We start from the raw sequence: 22,481 nt of genomic DNA, 5'->3' as shown, positions 1-22,481 counted from the left end.
CCACCAAGACCCTAACATCACACCCCTCACATCACACCCACACCCCACACAGACCCTACACATCACACCCGCACCCCACCAAGACCCTAACATCACACCCCTCACATCACACCCACACCCCACACAGACCCTAACATCCCACCCTCACATCACACCCACACCCCACGCAGACCCTACACATCACACCCGCACCCCACCAAGACCCTAACATCACACCCCTCACATCACACCCACACCCCACACAGACCCTAACATCCCACCCTCACATCACACCCACACCCCACGCAGACCCTACACATCACACCCGCACCCCACCAAGACCCTAACATCACACCCCTCACATCACACCCACACCCCACGCAGACCCTAACATCCCACCCTCACATCACACCCACACCCCACGCAGACCCTACACATCACACCCGCACCCCACCAAGACCCTAACATCACACCCCTCACATCACACCCACACCCCACGCAGACCCTAACATCCCACCCTCACATCACACCCGCACCCCACGCAGACCCTACACATCACACCCACACCCCACCAAGACCCTAACATCACACCCCTCACATCACACCCACACACCACACAGACCCTAACATCCCACCCTCACATCACACCCACACCCCACGCAGACCCTACATATCACACCCACACCCCATGCAGACCCTACACATCACACCCGCACCCCATGCAGACCCTAACATCCCACCCCTCACATCACACCCACACCCCATGCAGACCCCACATCATGCCTCTCACATCACCCACACACCCAACACATCACACCTTACACATCACACCCACAACCCTCACAGACCCCCCACCCTACACTCAACATGCCCCCCCACATCACATCTCCACAGACCCAACACATTACACCCACTCAATATTAAAGTATTAAGTATTAAAATTTAACTTAATTTAAAAAAATTCATTTATCTGTTAAAAATTTTAAATTATTAAAATTACTAAATTTGCCGTCAGGTAACAATCATTCATTTATTCAAATAAATTGAATAAAGTGTGGTTATATATCAAGAGTATATTAATTCAGGCTACATGTGAAATTATTTCTCAATTTAAGTAATTATAAAATGCCTACATAGCTCAAGTTCCTTCCTCTTGTGCCTGTGAAATTTAAAATACTGAATTATTACTGCTTAGCAAAGTGACGTGCAGGGGTCCTCAAACTTTTTGGTCTCAGGACACCTTTACAGTCTTAGAATTTACCGAGAACTTAAAGAGCTTTTGCTTACTGTTGGTATCTATCTGTATTTACTATATTAAAAATATTAAGACTAGTATATTAAGATATTTGTTAATTCACTTAAAGATGATAAATGCACTACATATTGACAAATAACATTTTAATAAATAATTGTTTTGTGAACAAATCAGAAGAGGTTTCTGGGAGGGGCGCCTGGGTGGCTCAGTCATTAAGCGTCTGCCTTCAGCTCAGGGAGTGATCCCGGAGTCCTGGGATAGCGCCCTGCATCAGGCTCCTTTGGTAGGAGGCTGCTTCTTCCTCTCCCACTCTCCCTGCTTGTGTTCTCCTTCTCGCTGGCTGTCTCTCTCTCTGTTAAATAAATGAATAAAATCTTGGAAAAAAAAAAAAAAAGAAGAGGTGTCTGGGAGATGTTATTTACATTTTTTGCAAATTTCTCTTACATCTGACAAGAGAAGACAGCTGTTACACGTTGCATTGGCTAAAGTCTATGAAGAAAATCTTTCTTCACACAAATATGCCAGAAAATTGGCAAGTATTTTATTAGCCTTTTCAGATTATCATGGTTATTCTTTTTTGATAATAACTACAGGTAGTGGTTTTTTAAAAAAGATATTTGCTATTTGGAATCTGACACTGATGTGGGAAACAAAGGCAAAAGATAAATTATTAAATTTCTTTACTATCCACAGCACATTGACAAGTCCTTGAAACAGGCAGAATGACCTTCCTCTAGGGACTCCACTGCCTCGATGTTAATACTTTGCTAAGGGCAAAAGGCAACTTAGCCCAGCTCCCAGGATCCTGTTAAGTCTACTTTAACATATAAAAATTCCTTTAGAAATTTCCTTTATCTCTAAACTTCCCAAGATACATGTTGGCAGTCACCCACACCCCAAGCATATGGCCCACTGACGTACATCTGAAGGGTTGCATAACTAAGGTTTTATTAGACAGTAATAAATGACCTTTTCCCAATAATAGCTAGCGCCCTCAAGGTCCTGGAAACCTTGCTTCCAAAATTCCTTAGAGACATGCTATCTCTAACCCCTTCCCAACTTGAAAGTATATCATGGGCCACTCCTCATGGTGCGGGTGCAGCTCTTTCTGCCCATGAGTCCTGTCCCAGTGTTTTAATAAAACCACCTTTTTTGCCCAAAGATGTCTCAACTCTTTCCTGGCTGTCAGCTTCAAAGCCTAACATCTTTTCTACAGATATGAACATTTAATATTGTTACATTAACATTCATTGCTTTGGACCGAAACTTTGCATATTTTCTCACCCATGATTTTGTAACATTAGGTCCCTTGGAAAGTATTACTTCACTGAATTAAGCAGATCTTACAAATGTTAACACATTTCAGTACTCAATACCAATCACCTTTGTTAATATCACCACTAATTGCATCAGAAAAGTCCTAGGGCACCTGGGTGGCTCATTTGGTTAAGCATCTGCCTTCAGCTCTGGTCATGATCCCAGGGTCCTGGGATAGGGCCCTGCCTGGGGATCCCTGTTCAGCTGGGAGCCTGTTTCTCCCTCTCCCTGCCGATCCCCCTGCTTGTGTGCGCACATGCTCCGGCTGTCAAATAAATAAATACATAAATAATCTTTAAAAAAAAAGTCTTTAAGCATTGGGAAGCCAACAAACCCTAGGTGGACAGGGAGGGAACTAGCTAGGTCTAGGTCATCAAAGTCTTCTCTGTGTCCCATTGTTTCTGGGCAGCTTAGCAAACATTTGTTTAAGAAACAGTTTGTTCCACCCTCTTATGAGTCATTCTTCTTCCTTTTGAAGTCCCAGACCCCCTTCTCCTAGGCTCTGGGTGACCTATGAACCTTATTTTGCCTGTCTTTGGAATCTCTCGTTTACCTGGATTCCCATACATGCATAATTATAATTAAATTTGATATTCTCCTGCTAATCTGTCTCATGTCACTGTAACTTTTCCATCAGCCAGAAGAATTCTGAAGGGTAGAGAAAAATTCTCCTCCTGGTGAAATGTTTGCCACAATCTCCAAAAGTCTGAAACCCTTACTCTCTCTTACAGAATGGTTTCTTAGTGCTCAGCTTTTACTAAATGTGTAAATAACTTCAGGATTTATTCTACATACTTTGTGATTATTTGGATCCCAAAATACGTTAAATTTGTTTCTTGTGCAATCATCTTATTAGGGCTTCTTGAATTTGAATGCCGAGCTTTCGTTTTTAAAGGAAGGAGCGAGAATGTTGACCCACATATCAGGAAAATGTTTTCTTGCTTTTCATTTACTGTAGGTCAGTTTTAAACGCCTAGAGTTGCTTGTAAAACAGAGGGTGGTCGCTCATGTAAGGTTTCCAGTCCATTACGTCCTCTTTGCAACCTAGATCAAACACGAGAAAGTCCCACCTTTTGCAGTGAGCAGCTGATTTTGTTTTTTCTTTTTAGCCAATGGCGAACAAATATTTCAGAAAGGAAAGTGGATGAGTCATCCTCTGCAGATAAGCTGAAATATTAATAGTTCTACCTCCATCGGGCGCCCGTGCGGACAGAAAGCCTCTGCCACAGCCCCGCGAGGAAGAATCGCGGCCAGCAGCCCTGCGGCCGCGGGGAGCACGTAGGGCTGGACGCCCATCAGCGGTCCCCCCGACCCGAGCCGATGGACGCGAACCTGTGGGGGTCGAGGACCCCCGCGGGAGCCCGCCGCAGTGAGTACTGGGGGCCGCACTAGTGGGCTCCCTGTGAGCGCCCGCGACTCCCAGTCCGCGGTTCGGCCCTTCCGGGCTCACCTTGGGGCGAGCGCCTCCGCGGGGTGGGGGCGGGCAGTCACCGGCGCAAAAAACGGCCACCGCACCCCCACTGCCCCGGGTTCCCCGCGCGGCCAGCCCCGCCAACGCGGGCGGACGCGGGACTTCCGGTGCGCGTGCAGGGCAGGGGCGGGACTTCCGACGGTCGAGGCTGAAACGGAGGCCGCGGGCGGGACTTCCGGCGCGGGGCGGAGGTCGTGCCGGGGACTTCCGGCGGCCTGGGCGCGAGGCGAGGCAGGAGCTTCCGGCGGCGCCGGAAGTGCGGGGCGTCGGGCTGCCGGGTCGCGGGGCCGCGTCAGGGCGGAGATTCGGTGTCCTGCGTCTCCCGGTCCGTTGCGGGCGCCGCGTGGTTCGGAACGGGCGGGCTGCAGCGCAGGGCCCGGTTGGCATTGGGGGTCGGCGGGCACGGCGGCGGCAGGACAGGTGAGTGACGGGCGGTCATCTTCCACCTCGGAGGGGTAGCCCGGGTGCAGGGGCCCGCGGCCTCCGAGCGGGGCTGGGGGCGTGCCTGCTGGGCTTGTGGCTGCCTCGCGCCCCCGCCCCACGCCCGACCCCGCGTGCCCTGGTGCTTGCTGCCGGTGGAGGGCTCGGGTCGGTCCGGGGCGGGGAGGGACGGCGCCTCGCTCAGAGCCCCAGGTTACGTGGTGGGCAAGAGCTGAGAGGTCCGGTGGCCCAGCCTCGCTGCAGCAGGCTCCCGTGCCCGGCCCGCCGAAGCTGAGCCTGCCCTGGGAGGGCGCGGCGAGTCGGGAAGTTCCATCAGTTTCCGTTCCACCGAGCGCCCCGTAAATCCAGGATGGTGGCCTCTAAGGTGTGACCTTAGTGTCCCCGGAATTGTGTGCCTCCGAGCTGGCCCCATGCCTCCGGAGTGTCTTCTCCGCGGCCGGCCGCCCCGCTCTGCACGCTCCGCTCGCCGGCTTGGGCTCCCCATGGCTTGCGCGGCCTGGCCCAGGGGCGCGGTCCTCCTTGCGCTGGGCCCCACCAGCCAGGAGAGCAGCGGACCCCGGCCGCACTGCACAGCAGCTGCGCGACCTTTCCGAGCCGCGTTTTGATGTTGAGAAGGTCATGTTATGATGTGTGTGCCATGCGTTCTGGCAAAGTCGTGACACGGGAGAGCTTTCGTGAGAGCGTTTCCTTCCTCTTGTCTCAGCCTCTTGGCACCTGCCTTTGGGTGGCTCTGTTGGGCTGTCACTTGCTTTGCACTTGCACCTGAAAAATCTTGGCGGTCATTTTCCGAGTAGTGGGGTCCCCCAGTTCAGTGTGTAGATGAGTGAGAAAACACTGTCCTCAGGTTAAGACTGATGACATCTTTCTGCCAGAGCCCCTCTCCATAGATGCTGCGGAGCAGTTGAGTTTGCTGTTCCAGCCCTCCAGGAGTTCACAGCACAGCCACTGCGCTGTGACAAGAACGTGTTAGGAAGAGCTGTACTGAATGGCCTGTGGGAATTCACGTTTGATACTGTTAAATGCTATGTATAGATTACATTGTTTAATCATTCTTTTGCATTTGATTAACGTTCATGAAATTGAAATGAAAAGTACTTAAATGTTTTTTTCTTGCTAAAAGAAAATGTTTAAAAGTCCCACTGGGTATGAAATTGTGAGTAATGTTTTGTATATGGGGTCATGTGTGTGGCCCATGAGTTGTGCAGGAGACTTTATATTAAACCAATTTATTTGAATGGTGGAATAGGGAGGTTGGGTTTTTGGAGGGAACTATAATTTCTTGAAAATAAAGTTTTTAAAAAACCAGTAGGATTTCCCCCCCCCATAAACCTGTTTAATGTGATCTGCCCTATAATAGTGGGTTAGTATGAATATTTTGAAAAAATGTAATTATCTTTTGGAATTTCAGGTATTTGTTTTTGATTATATTTAGGTAAAATGGCACAGCTTTTTTTTTTTTTTTTTAAGATTTTATTTATTTATTCGACAGAGATAGAGACAGCCAGCGAGAGAGGGAACACGAGCAGGGGGAGCAGGAGAGGAAGAAGCAGGCTCCCAGCGGAGGAGCCTGATGTGGGACTCGATCCCAGAACGCCAGGATCACGTCCTGAGCCGAAGGCAGACGCTTAACGACTGTGCTACCCAGGCGCCCCAAAATGGCACAGCTTTTAACATTGGTTACAGTAGATTATTTTTAGAGTAAAGACATATTTCTCCCCTTTACAGTTCTTTTTTTCCCTTCTCCCTGCACCTTCAGGGCCCCTTTTTTTTTCCTTTTCCCCTTTTCAGTTTTTTTTTTTTTTTTTAAGATTTTATTTGTTTATTTGATAGAGAGAGAGCACGCACAAGTGGGGAGAGCGGCAGGCAGAGGGAGGGGGAGAAGCAGGCTTCTTGCTGAGCAGGGAGCCTGACTCTGGGCTCAATCCCAGGACCCTGGTATCTTGACTTGAGCCGAAGGCGGACGCTTCACCTACTGAGCCACCCAGGGGCCCCTCTCTTTTACAGTTCTATGATCAGTTTACTAAAGTGTTTGGCCTGTTGAACATTTGGGAACTGTGCCTCACAGGGATGTTGGAGCAATAGTGGCTGTTTTTACTGATCCACGTGAGCCTCATACCACACCTTTGTAGTAGTTCTCCTGTCTCAGGTAGACCTGTCCATGTTACCCTTGTCTCTGCAGTATTTCTAACTGTGCTTCCCCTTGTCTAGCTTTTTCACCTACTTCTTACCTCAGAAATGAGGGCTGTTCTTGATACCCCTCTTCTGCCCCACCTGCCCTCCCCACCCCAAATCCATTTGTGTACCCCTCTAATTTTAAGGATAATCATTAATTGCCTAGACTACTTTGGTAACTTCCCAACTGGCTTCCCCATTCCTAGTCGTCTGATTTTTTTCATGTGTTTTCTACGCAGCAACAAGAGTGATTTTTCATGCAAATCTAGTATCACTTACTTACCTAAACACCTTGAAGTGGCTTCCTTTTTGTTTTAGGATAAAATCTAAACATAAAAGACAGACTCTAAGCCTCCCTCTCTCACTTGTACTATTCTCTCCATTGTTTGCTATGCTTTAGCCACATTATCTCTTTTTCAGTATCTCTGATAAACTGGTTTCATTCCTAGCTCAGGGCATGTGCACATGCTGTTCCTCTTCTTGGAATATCCAGTCCCTCTCTGTGTTTCCACATGGTTAACACTTACTAGTTCTTCAGTCTCAGTTTAAATGTCAGTTTCTCAGAAAAATGTTGCTTAATTCTTTGGCTTGTATCTTGTCTTCTCATAATATTTGTATGTCTTTCAGAGCAGTCACCCCAACTTATAATTTCTTTTTTTTTTTTTTAAAGATTTTATTTTATTTATTTGACAGAGACAGCCAGCAAAAGAGGGAACACAAGCAGGGGGAGTGGGAGAGGAAGAAGCAGGCTCCCAGCGGAGGAGCCTGATGTGGGGCTAGATCCCAGAACGCTGGGATCATGCCCTGAGCCGAAGGCAGACGCTTAACGACTGTGCCACCCAGGCGCCCCCCAACTTATAATTTCTGTAATAAATTCTGAGATTTTGTTTAAGGTCTGTCTCACAACTCTAAATAACCTGAAAGTAGGGACCAAGCCTGTTTAGTTCACTGCTATATTCCTAGTAGCTAATGCATTTATGAACTGAAGAATATTTGGTGCATGACTTAAAGAAATAAATGCTGTTGTTATCTCTGCTTTAAAGATGACAAAATTAAGCCTTAGGAAGGTGGTTAAGTAACTTGACCGGGTTACACAGTTAGTTGACTTATACATTCATCAAGTATTGTGGGATGTATTTATGTTAGATCACATGGTCAGCTCTACAAGTACAATAGTGAGCCCAAATAATGTCCCACGTGGGACATTGGTGGTGTTGTGGGGGAAACATTCATTGAGTGAGTAAACCACACATAAGATCTGGGTGTGGAGGAGGTGAGGGTCATGCAGTGCTGTGACTAGCAGTGCTCAAAGGAACCTGTTCAGAGGAGGTAACATTTAAACCGAGGCTTCACGATGAAGCCAAGCCAATGTTCAAGAGTTGGGGGTGGGGGTTGTGTGGCTCTGAAACTCACATTCTTAACTGTCCGTGATCTTCTTTGGATTTATTCCAAGTAGGTGTTTAACTTAACTGGATTATTTATATCCCATTTACTCCACTAAGTATTTGAAGTGGCAAAACTAGTTCCATTCACTGACATTTTTAGGGAAGCAAAATGTTATTCATTGTATAGCCAGAATTTGTTAATGGAGTAAGGTGTGATGGATTAAAGATGGCTACAAATTCTTTCTCTTTTTTTCCCCAGGAGGTTAAGTCTGTTTGCCCTGTACTTGAATCTGGGTTGGCCTTGTGACTTGCTTTGACAAATAGAATATCCAAAAACTGAGAGAAATAGAAGATTAAAAAGAAAACCAAATGAGAATTTTAGAGATAAAAGAAAAACAGTTAATTTACTCCTGTTCCCCCTTTTTTAGATTTGATAGTTGAGTTCGGTTTATATAATGCTATACAAAATAGGTGATAATTTTAATAAATTTACAGATTTCAGAATTTTAAATCTAAAAATACAGAATTAGTTAATCAATTTGAAAGTTTTTAGTGTATTGTAAAACATGGTTTACTTTCTTGTTGCCATTTTAATACAAGGTCTACACACAGATAATTTGAGATGCAAGAGATCTCTGGAAAGATGAGTAGAGGTATTTCCCTATTCCACTAAGTATATCTAAAAACACTGGGCAATATATATAAAACACATACAAGACTGAAAGGTGGAGAGAAGGAAGTATAGTGATACTGGTATATTGGGACCTCAGAAATGACACAGAACTGAGTTCCCTGGGTTTTCTTTTTTGCCTTATATATCCCAGACTTGGGCCTGAAGAACTAGCAACCCGGCAACACCAAAGGGCTCACCTCAGGAGCCCCAAGAAAAGTCTGCTCTCGAGTCAAAAGACCAGAAAAGGGACAGCCCGGAGACAGAACACTTTTCAAAAACACTGCAGCGCCTTCCCTCATTCTTCTTGTCTAAGGCTGGTTGGAGAATCTAGACTTTACCCTTGACAAGCTGTGTTGAGGTGACTTTCTCTGCTGGGTGGTATCAGAGAAGGCTGGGTGAGCAGGTGGGATTTTCTTCTGTGTTGGGTGATGAAGACATGCTCTTCCTGCTGGGGTGGCATTAGAGGAAACCTAGTAGAGATTTAGGAATTTCACCACCACTCTGTGGTAATGAGGCCACATGTTGGATGTAGTAACAAGGACCTCTGGTGCAGCCAGGGTGGTGTGAGTGGAGGCCAAGGGAGAGTTTGAACTCTGACCATACTCAGCAATGAGGAGTACCTGCACCTCAGCGGAGGCTGAGCAGAGAACCCTGACTTCAACTCCACCTCTCATTCCTCTTGGTGGAAACAAGAAATTGCTGGGACATTGTCATTAGGGGCCTGCTGTAATAGAAGACTTGAATCAGATCCTGGGTCTGATAACATGAAACTCAAAATGTTGAGGCTTCAGTTTAAAATTACATGTCATATGAAGAACTGGGAAAATCTCAACTTGAATGAGAAAAGACAACTGACAGCAGTACAGAGATGTTGCAGATGTTAGAATGATTTGACAGGGATTTTAAGGCAGCCAAAATGATTATGTGTCACTGAGCAATTATTGATGTTTGAAACAAATGAAAAAACAAAATCTCAGGAAGAAAACACAGGATAGAAAGAAACAAATGGAAATTTAGAACTCAAAGGTATAATTGAAACGAAAAACCCAGTGGATGGCTGAACAGCAGAATGAGGAGGACAGAGGAAAGATTGAAGAAATAGAAATTACCCAACTTGAACAAGAGAGAGAATAAACTGAAAGAAAGTGAACAGAATGTCAGGGATCTGTGGAACTTTGACAAAAGACCTCTTGTTCTTGTTATAATCCCAGAAAGAGGAGAAAGACAGTGCGGCTGAAAACGTATTTGAAGAAATACTGGCTGAATATTTCCTAAATTTCGGAAGCCATAAACCTACAGAATCAAGAAGCTTAGTGAAACCCAGACAAGATAAACTCAAAGAAATCCACGCTAAGACACATCATAGTTAAACTTCTGAGAACTGAAGACAAAAAGCAGTAAGAGAGAAAGGTCACTTTACCAGTAGTGGAAAAGCAATTTGATGGATTTCTCATCAGCGACCATAGAGGCCATAAGGAAGTGGCATATTTTTCAAGTGCTGAAGGGAAAGAACTGTCAGCTCAGAATTCTGTATCAAGTGAAAACATCCTTCACGTGATCTGTCACCAGCAGACCTACCCTAAGATAATAGGTAGAGGAAGATTTCTCAACAGAACGGAAATGATGTAAAGCAAAGGAAGGAAGTACCAACAGTGGAAAGAGCAAACATACTGGTAAATTCAATAGTTCCTCCTCATGTTTGAGAGTTGAAGCATAGCTCTCGATGTTCTCAGTGTATGTAGAGGGAGTATTTCACTTGACTGTTACAAGTGGGGGAGTATGAGGAGACAGGAAGGTAAGATTTCTGTACAGTACCATGAACTGGTAAAATGTTGATAATTAAACTGTGATAGTTGTGAAAACATAATACCTAGAGCAATCACTAAAGAAAGTTATACAAAAGAGGTAAACTCAGAAACTATACCATAAATCAAAATGAAATTTTAAAATATGTTCAAGTAACCCACAAGAAGGCAGGAAAAAAAACAAAAACAAAATGAAAGAACAGAGATTGGTCCGTATACTAGGAACAAGTGGTGTTTATTTGTGCTTGCAAATTTGGATTAGCATTTGAAAATCATCGGTGTAATCGATCTGTTAACAGGCTAAAGAAAACACCATTAGGTGATGCAGAAAAAACAGATGACAAAATTCAGCACGATTTGTGAGACTCCCAGGAGGGGGGGGCCTTCCCATCTCAGTAGACAAAATCTATAATTGACCGACAGCTAGAGTCATACTTAATGGTCAGAAACGGAGTTTTTTTTTTTTTTTTTTTTTTTTTACCTTGAGATCAAAACAAAACAAGGATGTCTGTTGTCACTGTTTACAGCATAGTACTGGAATTTCTAGCCAGATCAATAGGAAAAGGAAACAAAGGCCTACAGATCAGAAAGGAAGAAATAAAACTGTCCTTTTTTTTCAGATGATGTAATAGTCTACATAAAAAATGCCAAAGAATCTATAAAAAATTTAGAACTGATAAATGACTTCAACAACAATGTAGGATAGTAGCAATTAACACGAAATGGAAATAAAAATACCGTGTTATTTAAAATTACTAAAAAATGAAAACACTGACTTCAGTGTAAATTTGAAAAGACATACATAGGACTTTGTGGAAATCTACAAAACTGAGGGAAGAAAAGATTATCTATCTAAATAAACTGAGACATATATTGTATTCATATATTGGAAGGCTCAGCATGATAAAGCTGCCACTTCTCTCCAAATTGATGAACAGATTAAACAGAATTCCTGTTAAAATTCCATGAAGATTTTTGTAGGTACGGGAAAGATTATTCCAAATGTATATGGAAAGGCAAAGGAACTAGAATAGCTAAGACAATTTTGAAAAAGATTTAAGTGATAGGAATCACTAATGATTTCAAGACAGCACAGTAATCAAGACTGTTATTGGCAGGGGCACCTGGCTGGCTCAGTCAGAAGAGCATCCTACTCTTGATCTTGGGGCCATGAGTTTAAGCCCCACGTTGAGAGTAGAGATTACTTAAATAAATAAAACTTCAAGAAGTACTGTGTTATTTGTAGAGAGATAGATGCATAGATCAGGTGAACAGAATAGAAAGAAATAATCTCACCTAAGTATAGCCAATTGATTTTTTTATTTTAATGTTTTTTTATTATGTTAGTCACCATACAGTACATCCCTGGTTTCTGACGTAAAGCTCGATGCTTCATTAGTTGCGTATAACATCCAGTGCACCATGCAACACGTGCCCTCCTCACTACCCATCACCAGTCCATCCCATTCCCCCACTCCCCTCCCCTCTGAAGCCCTCAGTTAGTTTCTCAGAGTCCATAGTCTCTCATGGTTCATTCCCCCTTCTGATTTCCCCCCCTTTCTTTATCCCTTTCTTCCCCTACCGATCTTCCTAGTTCTTATGTTCCATAGATGAGAGAAACCATATGATAATTCTTTCTCTGCTTGACTTATTTCACTTAGCATTATCTCCTCCAGTGCTGTCCATGTTGCAGCAAATGTTGAGAACTCGTTCTTTCTGATAGCTGAGTAATATTCCATTGTATATATGGACCACAGCTTCTTAATCCAGTCATCTGTTGAAGGGTAGCCAATTGATTTTTGACCAAGATGCCAAACTTCCTGTAGTCAAGGTAGGATGGGTAGTTTTCAACATATGGTGCTGGAATAATTGGATAGCCTCAGTGAAGAGTGAAACCAGGAAGAAAACCCAAAACAAAAATATCCCTGGATCTAAACTTCATACCTTAATACAAATATCAACCCAAAGTAGCTTGTAAATTTAAATATAATGCATAAGACTAAAATTTTAAAGAAAACACAAAATTTTTAGAAGCTAGGATTGATAAAAAGTTTAGATATGACTCTAGAAGTATGATCCATAGGAGAAAGAAAGATAATGAATCGGTGGGATTTCATCAAAATTTAAAAGTTTTGCTCTGTGAGAAACCCTGTTAGGTTAAAAGACTGGGGGAAACTTGGTAACCCACACACCTGACATGTAACTCATGAAGGATATATGGAGAACTCTCAGATCTCAACAGTAAAAACCCGAAGTCCTATTGGAAGATGGGCAAAAGATGGGAGGAGACATTTTACTGAGAAGGGTATTTAGACTGCATATCAGTACACGGGAAGATGTATCACCAGCCACCAGGGAAGTGTGCGTGAAGACCGCGACAAGATACCGCACTCCTAGCAGAGCTGCCAAAGTTAAACGTAGTGAACATACCAAATGAGGCTATGGAGAGCAGAATCTCCTAACGTCGCTGATGGGAATAGAAGAGGTTATATGTAGCTGCTTTGGAGAACAGTTTGGCGGTTCCTATTTTTCATGTTGCCTAAAGTGATAGTATTTTAGACACAGTGGGCTAAATAAATCATTAAAAGTGATTTCACCTGTTTTTACTTTTTTTAATGTGGCTACTAGGAAATTTGCCTTTATATGTGTGGCTTGCATTGCATTTCTCTTGGACAGCGTTGCTCTAGGATCTGTGATCTAAAATGTGTGGTTAGAATTGATTCTCTTTGGGGAGTAGGGTGAGGCTGGGTAAAGTTGGTTAAGGGAGAATTGTTCTTTAAGTGCTTCTTTGCTATTTGATTTTTCAGAACTTGTTAATCAAATTTGATAAAAAGTTAACTTCTTTGACAAAGGCTGGGGTATTTGGGGCACCTGGGTGGCTCAGTCGTTAAGCGTCTGCCTTTGGCTCAGGTCATGATCCCAGGGTCCTGGGATCGAGGCCCCCGAGCCTCCCCCCCCCCCCCCCCCGCAAACATCGGGCTCCCTGCTCAGCGGGAAGCCTGCTTCTCCCTCTCCCATTCCCCCTGCTGGTGTTCCCTCTCTCGCTGTGTCTTTCTCTGTCCAGTAAATACATAAAATCTTAAAAAAAAAAAAAAAAAAAAAAAGGCGGGGATCTCTATCTTAAAAAAGGTTAATTTGTCACTTTCTAAATTAAATAGTAAATACTGCCATAGTGAAGAAGATTGGAATTGAAAGTAATTATTGTTGTTTATTTTTCCTTCATTTCAGTTTGCCATATCAGAAATTAAGTACTTGTCTTTCCTGCTTTTGTTTAGCTTATTGCAGGAGCGACTGGGACATCACCTTCTAGAAGTAATGCCCACAGAAAGCGGGAGTTGCTCCACTGCTCGCCAAGCAAAACAGAAACGCAAATCTCATAGCCTTTCTATAAGAAGAACTAACAGCTCAGAACAAGAGAGGACGGGTCTGCCAAGAGAAATGTTAGAAGGACAGGTGAGTTAGTGCTGATTGTGTTTATGATGTTCTAGAAATAGCCAAATACATATAGGTCTCCAAAGTAGAGAAAAAGAGTGGGTTACCAAAACAGAACAAAACAAGCCCCTCTTCTCGTAATAACTGATGAAAACAACGATTGAATATAGCGCCTACAGAGAGACATGTGGTGCCTAGTGTGACTACGGAATCTTTAAAATTTAATTAATTTATGTTTAAATTTAAATAGCTACATCTGGCTACGATATTGGACAGTGCAGGTAAACAGTCTAAGATACGTTTTTTTTATTAGATTTATTTACATTTCTAGTGAAAATCCCACACCCTCCTTTGCTAGCATCTTCTGGAGTTAACTCCCATTTGAGGTAACTGTGTTCTTTGCTTGGCCTTCTGAATGCCCCTCCTCCATTGTGATGTAGGACTAGTAGGTGATTGCATCTCAGGGTAACCCTTCCTGAAGGTCATTCAGAGGCCTGCAAGCTGAACAGCCTGGCTGCCACGCTGCTCCTAGGGCCCTCGTCTTCGTGTCTTCAGCGTTCTCTGGACGGTGCCCTCTTGTTGATGAGTTTCCTGGATGGCTGGTGTGAGGTGCTGTGTCTGGTTCAGCAGCAGGAAGACAGTAGCAGTGGTGTTTGTTGCAAGCAGCTGGCATGGTAGGTGGAGGTGGAGGGGTCTGAGAATCCTCAAGGCCAGTTACCAGGGGATTCGAGTTGAACAACGGGCCGTCGCTTTCCAGACAAGGTTACAGTGATTTGTTGAGGAGCAGTGTCCTACCACGTGAAGGTAGTGTGAATGAGCGTTGGTGGTAATTTTACACGTCTTAAGATTGCTGACTGCAGCATTTAGGAAGCGCAGTGCTCAGCGCAGGAATGTGAGGCCTGTGCTTGCGGAGCACTCTCGAGTGCGAGCGCACCTAGTGCCAATGGGCCTCCTGTGTCCGTGATGTGCTGATATGATCAAGTGCACCTGCCTTTGAAAGCTTTGCCGACTCACTGGCTCTTCTGTCCTGAGTTTTCTGAAGTGGTGCCCAGGGCGCACCGCTCCATCAGGGTCTGTGAAATGGGACACCACCAGGAGCCCGGCCTGGAGCGCTGTCAAGTGGCTTCACCTGCCTAGTGGAAAAGGTCTCGTTTCGTTGCACGTTTAGCTTCCTGATTGTCAGGTGAGGTTGTTGCTGACGTCCCAGTTGTGTCTCCAGTTACAATGACATTCTGCATTTACTGCTGAGGTCAATGTAATATTTCAGTTATTGGATAATAAGGATCTGAAAACACTGTGGGTGTAGGTGAGTAGGAACTGATACAGTAAGAGGAGATTTGGCCTCACTGTAGGACGCAGAAAAGCTTCTCACCAAGTGGCCCATGCGAGGGGGACTGGCTGGACCAGGGTACAGGAAGAATGTGGTGCAGAGAGGAAAGAGGATATGCAAAGGCCACGAGGCAAAGTCGAGAGTGTGTTAAATGTTCATCGTGATGGTTTATTTTACTTTACATTGTTATTTCAAGTTCTCATTTCTTTTTTTTTTTCTTCATGTTTTTCATTGGTGCTCTAGAGGGGTGTTGAGGGAGGCTGTGTTACCCACTCTGTCAGGTTTCAGTTTTTGAACATGTGGCTTCGTATATAGAGTTTTAAAGCTTGTTAAATTTACTTGAACGTTACGTGATTTCAAAACATATTGCTGAAATGTTTATGTCTTTAGAGATCATTTTGCTTAAAATTTTCATCTAAGAACTTAATTTGAGAAGCTTAATAAAGTGTATATCTTTTTTTATTTGCAGTTCAGTAAATGTCAGAAAGTTGGTGCTGCATGTAAATTTGAAGTGTCACGTGGAAAGTTACATTGGCAGCCACTAAATATTGAAACATTATTTTAAAAATCCCCTTGAAGAATTCTGCTCGCATATGCTTTCAGTGCAGAAGGCACACAAAGTAGGCCGTAGGCCGTGCTCTCTGGAGATGAGAGTGTAGTGCGGACTCCGCAGGTGGCCAGGAAGTATGTGCTTGTAAGCGCAGGTGGTGCCGAGGACGCCACCCACACCTTTGTACCTAAATGTTCAGCAGACGGGTTGCTTCGGCTCATGGGCTTCGCAAGCTGTGGATGGGGCTGCAGGTGTGCAGAACCCATGGAGAGGCAGGCACGCGGAGAGCGTAGTGCTCCTGGGCACTGAACGCAGTAGTGTTTTCGTTCAGCTGACATGTTTTGCTCTTACAGGTTAGATTTCTTGTGTTTCCCTCCTCATAGTCTCGTAGGTGTTTAGTCACAAGAAATAGCCAGTACTTTGCTTGAAGCACAATGGATGGGAGAACTCTATGAAGCACTTCTATTAGTATATAGGTTATTCAAATTATAATATCGTATGGTAGAACTTCGAGACTACGTATAATAAAACTTCGTTTGTGGGAACTGTCTTCCTTCTCTACAGATTTGGAAGTTTTGAATAAGGTAGTCTTATTCCCTTCCTTGTTAAAGGAAAAATGTTAGTTTGAAGAAATGCTTGTTTTGAATCCCATATTACGCTGGGTGACCATTTATATCATTGGATTGTAATTTGTTCTGTATAGATACGAAACTAAGTTCTTTAAGCATTTTATGTGTAAGAAATAAGAATTTAAGACATCATTCACTTTGGAAAAGAGTTTCTTAATCATTTTAAGCAGAGTCTTCCTTTTTTCAGGATTCTAAGCTGCCTTCCTCGGTTCGCAGTACACTTCTGGAACTGTTTGGTCAAATAGAGAGAGAGTTTGAAAACCTTTATATTGAAAACTTAGAATGTGAGTATCTTCCCTGTCTTCAGAAACTTCTATAAAATTTTTGGGTAGACATTCACCACTGTATCCATTTTCTGTTCTTCTCTATAATGCGTAGTGACTCAGAATAACCAAATTTATTACGATACAGGTCTCTAGTCAGAAGTCTGGTGTGGCCGTCACCAGACTCAAATCAAGGTGTCGGCAGGGCTGTGCTCCTCTGGAGGTGTGAGCGGGCAGTCTGTCTTCTGCTTGTTTGCATTGTGGCAGATTTCCGTTCTCTGCAGTGTGAGGACAGAGGTCCTCATTTTCCTGTTGGTGTTCCTGGTGTGTGGAGCCTGCCTTGCTCGTCACCTTGAAGCCCTTCCACCCCCACCTCCAAAGCCATCAGCAGTGGGTAGAGTCCTCCTAGCGCATCCCTGAACCATTCCTGAGGATGTGAGGGAAGGATGGGTCATCGGGTCATTGCAGGGTGACCTCCCCATCGGAGGTCCCTTACCTTAGTCACACCTGCAAGGGCCCTTTTGCCATGGAGGCCACGTGCCCTCAGGTTACTTTTGGGTTGGGTAGTATTCTGACTACACTTGCCCATTCAAATTGTGATTTTATGAAAAATAAATGCATCTTATAACCACTCCTACGTAAAGTACATTGTAAATTGAGAAAATGTTGATTTGTGTTTCTCTTTTAAACATGCTGTATTTTGAGAATTTTCTAAAATGTGTTATCTGTTTGATTTACTAAAGGTAAATCAAAAGACTTTTTAAATTAGCTTAGCTTTAGTTTCTCTTTCTAAATTTATTTTCAAAGGAATGCTTTCCTTTGCTTAAAGAATGAAGCAGCACCCCTCTCATGCTGACTGGTTTTGGTGGCTCCCTGCGGTCTGTGAGGGACAGTCACAGGCGTTAAGTGGATCTGCTCAGAGCCTTTGCCCTCAGCCTCCCTGTCGCCTGACGCAGTCCCTTCGTCTCACTGGAGCCCAAGTAGAGGGTGCATGGTGCTGCGAGGTGGCACAGCACAGTGGCAGGTGCGCAGCCCTGGCGGGGGGGCATGTGTGGCCAGGTCGTGGTCCTGCTGCATTGCTACAGTGGTCTGTGTCCTTGGCCGAGTCCCTCCCCAGGTGTCGCTCCTCATCCTGTGGTCTCGCAGGCCTGTTCCAGAGGGCTCCGGCTGAGAAGATGACCGGCACGAGTGTGTCTGCTGATTCTCTTCTTGATGACTCACGTCCTTCCCCTTCCTTCCTTCCCCGCGGTTCTGTACTTCCTCGTCCTGTTTCATGACTCCCTGAATTGTTGTTAGTCTCTGTTCTGTATAGTCCTTATCTGGCGCTCGGTGGTGGCACACAGCAGTAGTTGCATTTTGTTATGGTGTGTGTTTCCCTCCGATTTCACTGTTCTCAGCTAGACTGTAAAAATTTCACTGAATTTTGGACAGTATCAGAAAAAAAATTTTTTTTTTAAAGATTTTATTTATTTATTTGACAGAGATAGAGACAGCCAGCGAGAGAGGGAACACAAGCAGGGGGAGCGGGAGAGGAAGAAGCAGGCTCATAGTGGAGGAGCCTGATGTGGGGCTCGATCCCACAACGCCGGGATCACGCCCTGAGCCGAAGGCAGATGCTTAACCGCTGTGCCACCCAGGCGCCGAAAAAATGTTTTTTTTTTTTTTTTTTTTTTTTTAAAGATTTTATTTATTTATTTGACAGAGATAGAGACAGCCAGCGAGAGAGGGAACACAAGCAGGGGGAGTGGGAGAGGAAGAAGCAGGCTCATAGCAGAGGAGCCTGATGTGGGGCTCGATCCCAGATCGCCGGGATCACGCCCTGAGCCGAAGGCAGACGCTTAACCGCTGTGCCACCCAGGCGCCCCCGAAAAAATGTTTTTAAATGTACAGAATAAAGTACAAAGGAGATGACTGCCTGAGAGCCCTGACCACTCAGTCTCTCCCCAGTGCAGGAAGAGCAATGGAGTTTGTATTCTTTGAAAGGTGTCTTGAGGTTTTTGAGAACTCTCCGAGCTGTAATCTTGTTCTTAGGGTACTATTCATAGCCGTGTTTAGACAGTACTTCTGTATTAACGTTTTTATGTGCTCAAGTTTTGGAAGTGTATGTCTTACCTTTTCGAAAAAAACTTTTTTTATTTCCAGTGCGTAGGGAAATCGAGACTCTTAATGAACGCTTAGCTGCTGAAGGACAAGCGATTGATGGGGCGGAACTGAGTAAGGGCCAGCTCAAAACAAAAGGTAAGGGTGAACACTCATGAAAGGATGGCTCTGCACATTTCATGTGGGGGAAATGTGGACTTTAATGAAGGACGTGGATTGATTGGCTTTGTGCAGTGGGCAGTACTCGGGGCATGTAATCAGCATGGGCATAGAGGAGAGAAGGAAGTGCTGGGAAGCTTGGCTTCTTGTCGCTGTGGCCTGGCCTGGCCCCCACGCCAGTGTGGACGGATGGACCCTTGGGTGTCACTGTCTTCCTATGTGGAATGACAGATGGAGTTTGCTGTCCCCAGTCTGTCCCCGCTCTGAAATTCTGTGGCCCTGTGGTTGTCTGATTATCCCTGACTATCGCTTCTCTGTCTCTGCAGCCAGCCACAGCACCAGCCAGCTTTCACAGAAACTGAAGACCACTTACAAGGCCTCCACCAGCAAGGTATGCAGGGGGCTGGCTCTCGGGCCGCTCCTGTGGTATTTGAGGTGTGCAGATGTGTACTTGAAGCTGCATATTTTCCAGTTAGAAATGTGTAGCAGACAAAGAGGAACTTCTGCTGTTTAGAGAAATTTGATTTTTGCAGGGAATATCATAGGTATGTTAAGTGGCCACAGCCTATGGACACCTAGACACTGCTCTGCCCGGGTCCTTCCTGAGAGTCAAATGTGCGTGAGTAAATAGATTGTCTTTTTCGAGGGAGGAGACATTTTGTAATTGTTCTGTGGCTTGATGCAGAGGCTCTGAATTTGCAGAACGGTACTGGTAGAAAGCCGTGAAGATGCTCTTCTGAGCCACAGTCACGTTTTCCCATTTAGCTGCTGCTTCTCTCTCATTTTCTAAGGATCATCGAGAAGTGAAGGTTTGTCTCCAAGGCATGTAGGGACAGTTGTGGTATTGTGCTTTTTTAAAAGTTATCTTGTTCTGACCTTCTTAAAGTGGCAAGGGTTTAATCATTTGGGAGTAAGTTTATCTGGGAGGGAGGACTGCTGTAGGTAATATTTTGAAGTAATTTTGTATGCATCTTTCCTTTGGAGTATTTTGGATATACAAAAGGTAAATTAATTACCTTACTGTAATAAATGGGCATTCCTTTTGCTAAACCTGAGGGAAAAGCTGAAATTTGTGGTGTGCTGTGACAGCATAAAGAGTTCTTGTTAACTTTCTGTGTTTCCAGTTTGTTCCATTGAGCTTGAAGTTCCTGAGCATGACATCCACAGCGAGATTAACTACGATTAATAGAGCAGATTCAGTCTTATGGCTACTTCTGCTCATTTGAAAATTTTTAGTACTTCCTTGTTATTAAAAAAATATGAATATTGATTACATTTTCTTTGGTTTCCTTTGATGATAACTCTATAATTGGTTAATTAAAAATTTTTTTATTTGTATTATCTAGTTTATACTTAATTAGTTTTTAAGTTTTTAAACAAATTAACATTAAACTCCTTTTCAAAATGTGTTGTAAGATTATGTTCTTCCTCATCTAACTTCTTGTTATATTATCTTGACTTATATTGTTTATTCCAGTGGGTACAGCTTGTATACAACGTATAGTCTTACAATTGGGAAACCTTCAGAGCATTTCTGAAGTTGAAGATGAAGGGAGTGTATAAAGTTATCCCTTACTGGCAATAGTGAAAAACAAGATTTGGGCCAAGGGAAGGATATGTACTATAATACTCTGCTTAAAAAAAAAAAGTGTTTAACTATATTTAAAGCCTCAGTCGTTTTAGATCCTTCAGATCATCTCCATGTATAAGAGGCATGTAATTAATGATCTTTCTTGTGCGCATCAAAGAATAATATTGTAAGATGTTATCTGAAAATTGAAGAAAGACTCCGATACCAGAGTACGTTCTGATCCATGCTGCAGCATGTGTTTTTGGTGGTAGCACTAAGTGTGTGCTCAGCAAGGAGGTGGTGAGCTTGAACGTGGCATTTCTTGCCTCCTCACTGAGCCCTGACGGCACGTAGTGCGCCTGGTGCTTGGTGCACCCACGTGCACTCAGCAGACCGGGAGAGCTCTTCTCTTCCTGGCTGCCTGACGACGGACCACTCATGTCTGTTGGGGGGGGGGGGGCGTGCCCGTCTAACTGCAGTCACTGTAGAGAAACTTGTGAAATGTTCATACGTGTTTATGTAAAGACAACTATCTGTCACTGTGAAAAACCCCTTTCCGATTTTGTTGAAGTACGTTAGATTGTATCTTAATTAAAATGATAATTAGGATGACAGGTATAAGCATCACTTTGTCACTTCATTCTGCTTTTCTGTTACGAATGTTCACTCTGTGATTCAGTCTTTGTGGGGCCTCTTCGCTGTCATTATGGAGTCAGGATTTTTAAGAACAAAGTTAATAGGCATTCAAAGTGTAGTGGGCGTTTGGAAGAAAATGATTTGTTACAATATTCATAAGTTGCATATTGTCCGCTTCCACAATCCCACCGGCATCGGGGTTGGTGTGAATCTTGCGCAGTGACCTTCTGTTTTTCTGTGTGGTCGGGGTTGGCGAGGGGTGTGGCTCCAGTAGCTCATGTCTCCGGACAGCAGCATCTGTGTAAGAAACAGCAGGAGGCTTCAGACTTACTGTGGGGCAGGCTTTGCACGTTCTCCAGCTCCATCCTCTCCTACGTGTTAACGTTACTGAACATCCGATTGGCACCTTTCGCCAGCCAAAGCACTTTTCTGTGTCGTGGAGGGATGGTTTCGCTAGTTTGGGTGGGATAGGAGCTTTCAGAAGGAAAAAGAAGATGATGGGTTTGCATTTGAGCAAGTCCTTTTGTAAAATTCAAACTGAGTCAGATGTATTTCTGCCGAAAGAGTCCATATTCGTTAAGCACGTTGTTTTAGTCGTTCTCGGCATCAGAGGACAGTTTGAATGTTCACACCCAAATTGATGTAACAGTGGATTGTGTTGTAATGTCTTTATTCTAAGAAAGAACTTAGGTTTATTTTCAGGGCTTTGCTAAAAATCAGTGTTCAAAATAGCTGTTTAATACCAAGTTTTCTTTTTCACTTGATTTTATAGATTCATTATTCTGATTACTCTCCATTTTTCCGATTTGCTTAAAAGCTGAGAAGCCATTCTAACTGAGAACAGTTTAAAAACCAAACTCTGAAGAGTTGTTTAATTAGTTTCTTTCTCATGCACTTTCTGTTTTTCCTTGTACGAGAAAGTGGGATTTGTTTGCTGTGTGTGTCGTACGGGACGATGCCTCACCCTCGTGTGCACCTCTGTGGGTCTCCTGTCTGTTCCTGTCAGACTGTGAGCCGCCCGGGCCTGCTGGCGCTCTGTGTGTCCTAGCGCAGCGCCGGCCCCAGGCACGCGCTCAATAAACAGTGCTGGACAAACCTCATCTGCTAGAAGTGTCGTCTTTGGATTCCTCCTGCCGTGGGCTCTTTGCCTCCTGATAATATGTGGTTGGTGTGAATTACCAAAAATGGGAAAAACAGTGAGGTTCCCCAGTAATAAAAGTGGTTTTAAGGGTGTGGGTATACTTTCCTGACTCTCGTGTCCTGGTAGCTCTTACTGTTTTTTTTTTGTTTTTTTTTTTAAAGAATTTGGAAATT

The 22,481-nt window shown here is 44.1% G+C and overlaps 1 protein-coding gene across 8 annotated transcripts in view; it reads left to right on the top strand.

Annotated features, from left to right (window-relative positions):
* Window positions 1-3,749: 3,749 nt before the first annotated feature.
* WDR37 (WD repeat domain 37) overlaps window positions 3,750-22,481 on the top strand; it is a 109,842-nt gene continuing 91,110 nt past the window's right edge. For 2 of the 8 annotated variants that reach the window (XM_087857769.1, XM_087857767.1), the window contains exons 1-5: window positions 3,750-3,920; window positions 13,774-13,951; window positions 16,627-16,723; window positions 18,845-18,940; window positions 19,288-19,352. In XM_087857769.1, coding sequence (XP_087713895.1) covers window positions 13,814-13,951; window positions 16,627-16,723; window positions 18,845-18,940; window positions 19,288-19,352 — 396 coding nt within the window. In that variant the 5' untranslated portion in view covers window positions 3,750-3,920; window positions 13,774-13,813. Of the gene's footprint in view, window positions 3,921-4,290; window positions 4,443-4,467; window positions 9,052-13,773; window positions 13,952-16,626; window positions 16,724-18,844; window positions 18,941-19,287; window positions 19,353-22,481 lie in introns of those variants that run through there. The other 6 variants (XM_087857771.1, XM_045812882.2, XM_045812879.2 and 3 more) reach the window with 6 other exon arrangements.

This window comes from Ursus americanus, chromosome 31, assembly GCF_024610735.1.
Source record: "Ursus americanus isolate L20-20 chromosome 31, mUrsAme1.1.p, whole genome shotgun sequence".
NCBI classification, from domain to species: domain Eukaryota; kingdom Metazoa; phylum Chordata; class Mammalia; order Carnivora; family Ursidae; genus Ursus; species Ursus americanus.
This window is presented reverse-complemented; position numbering and strand designations above follow the sequence as displayed.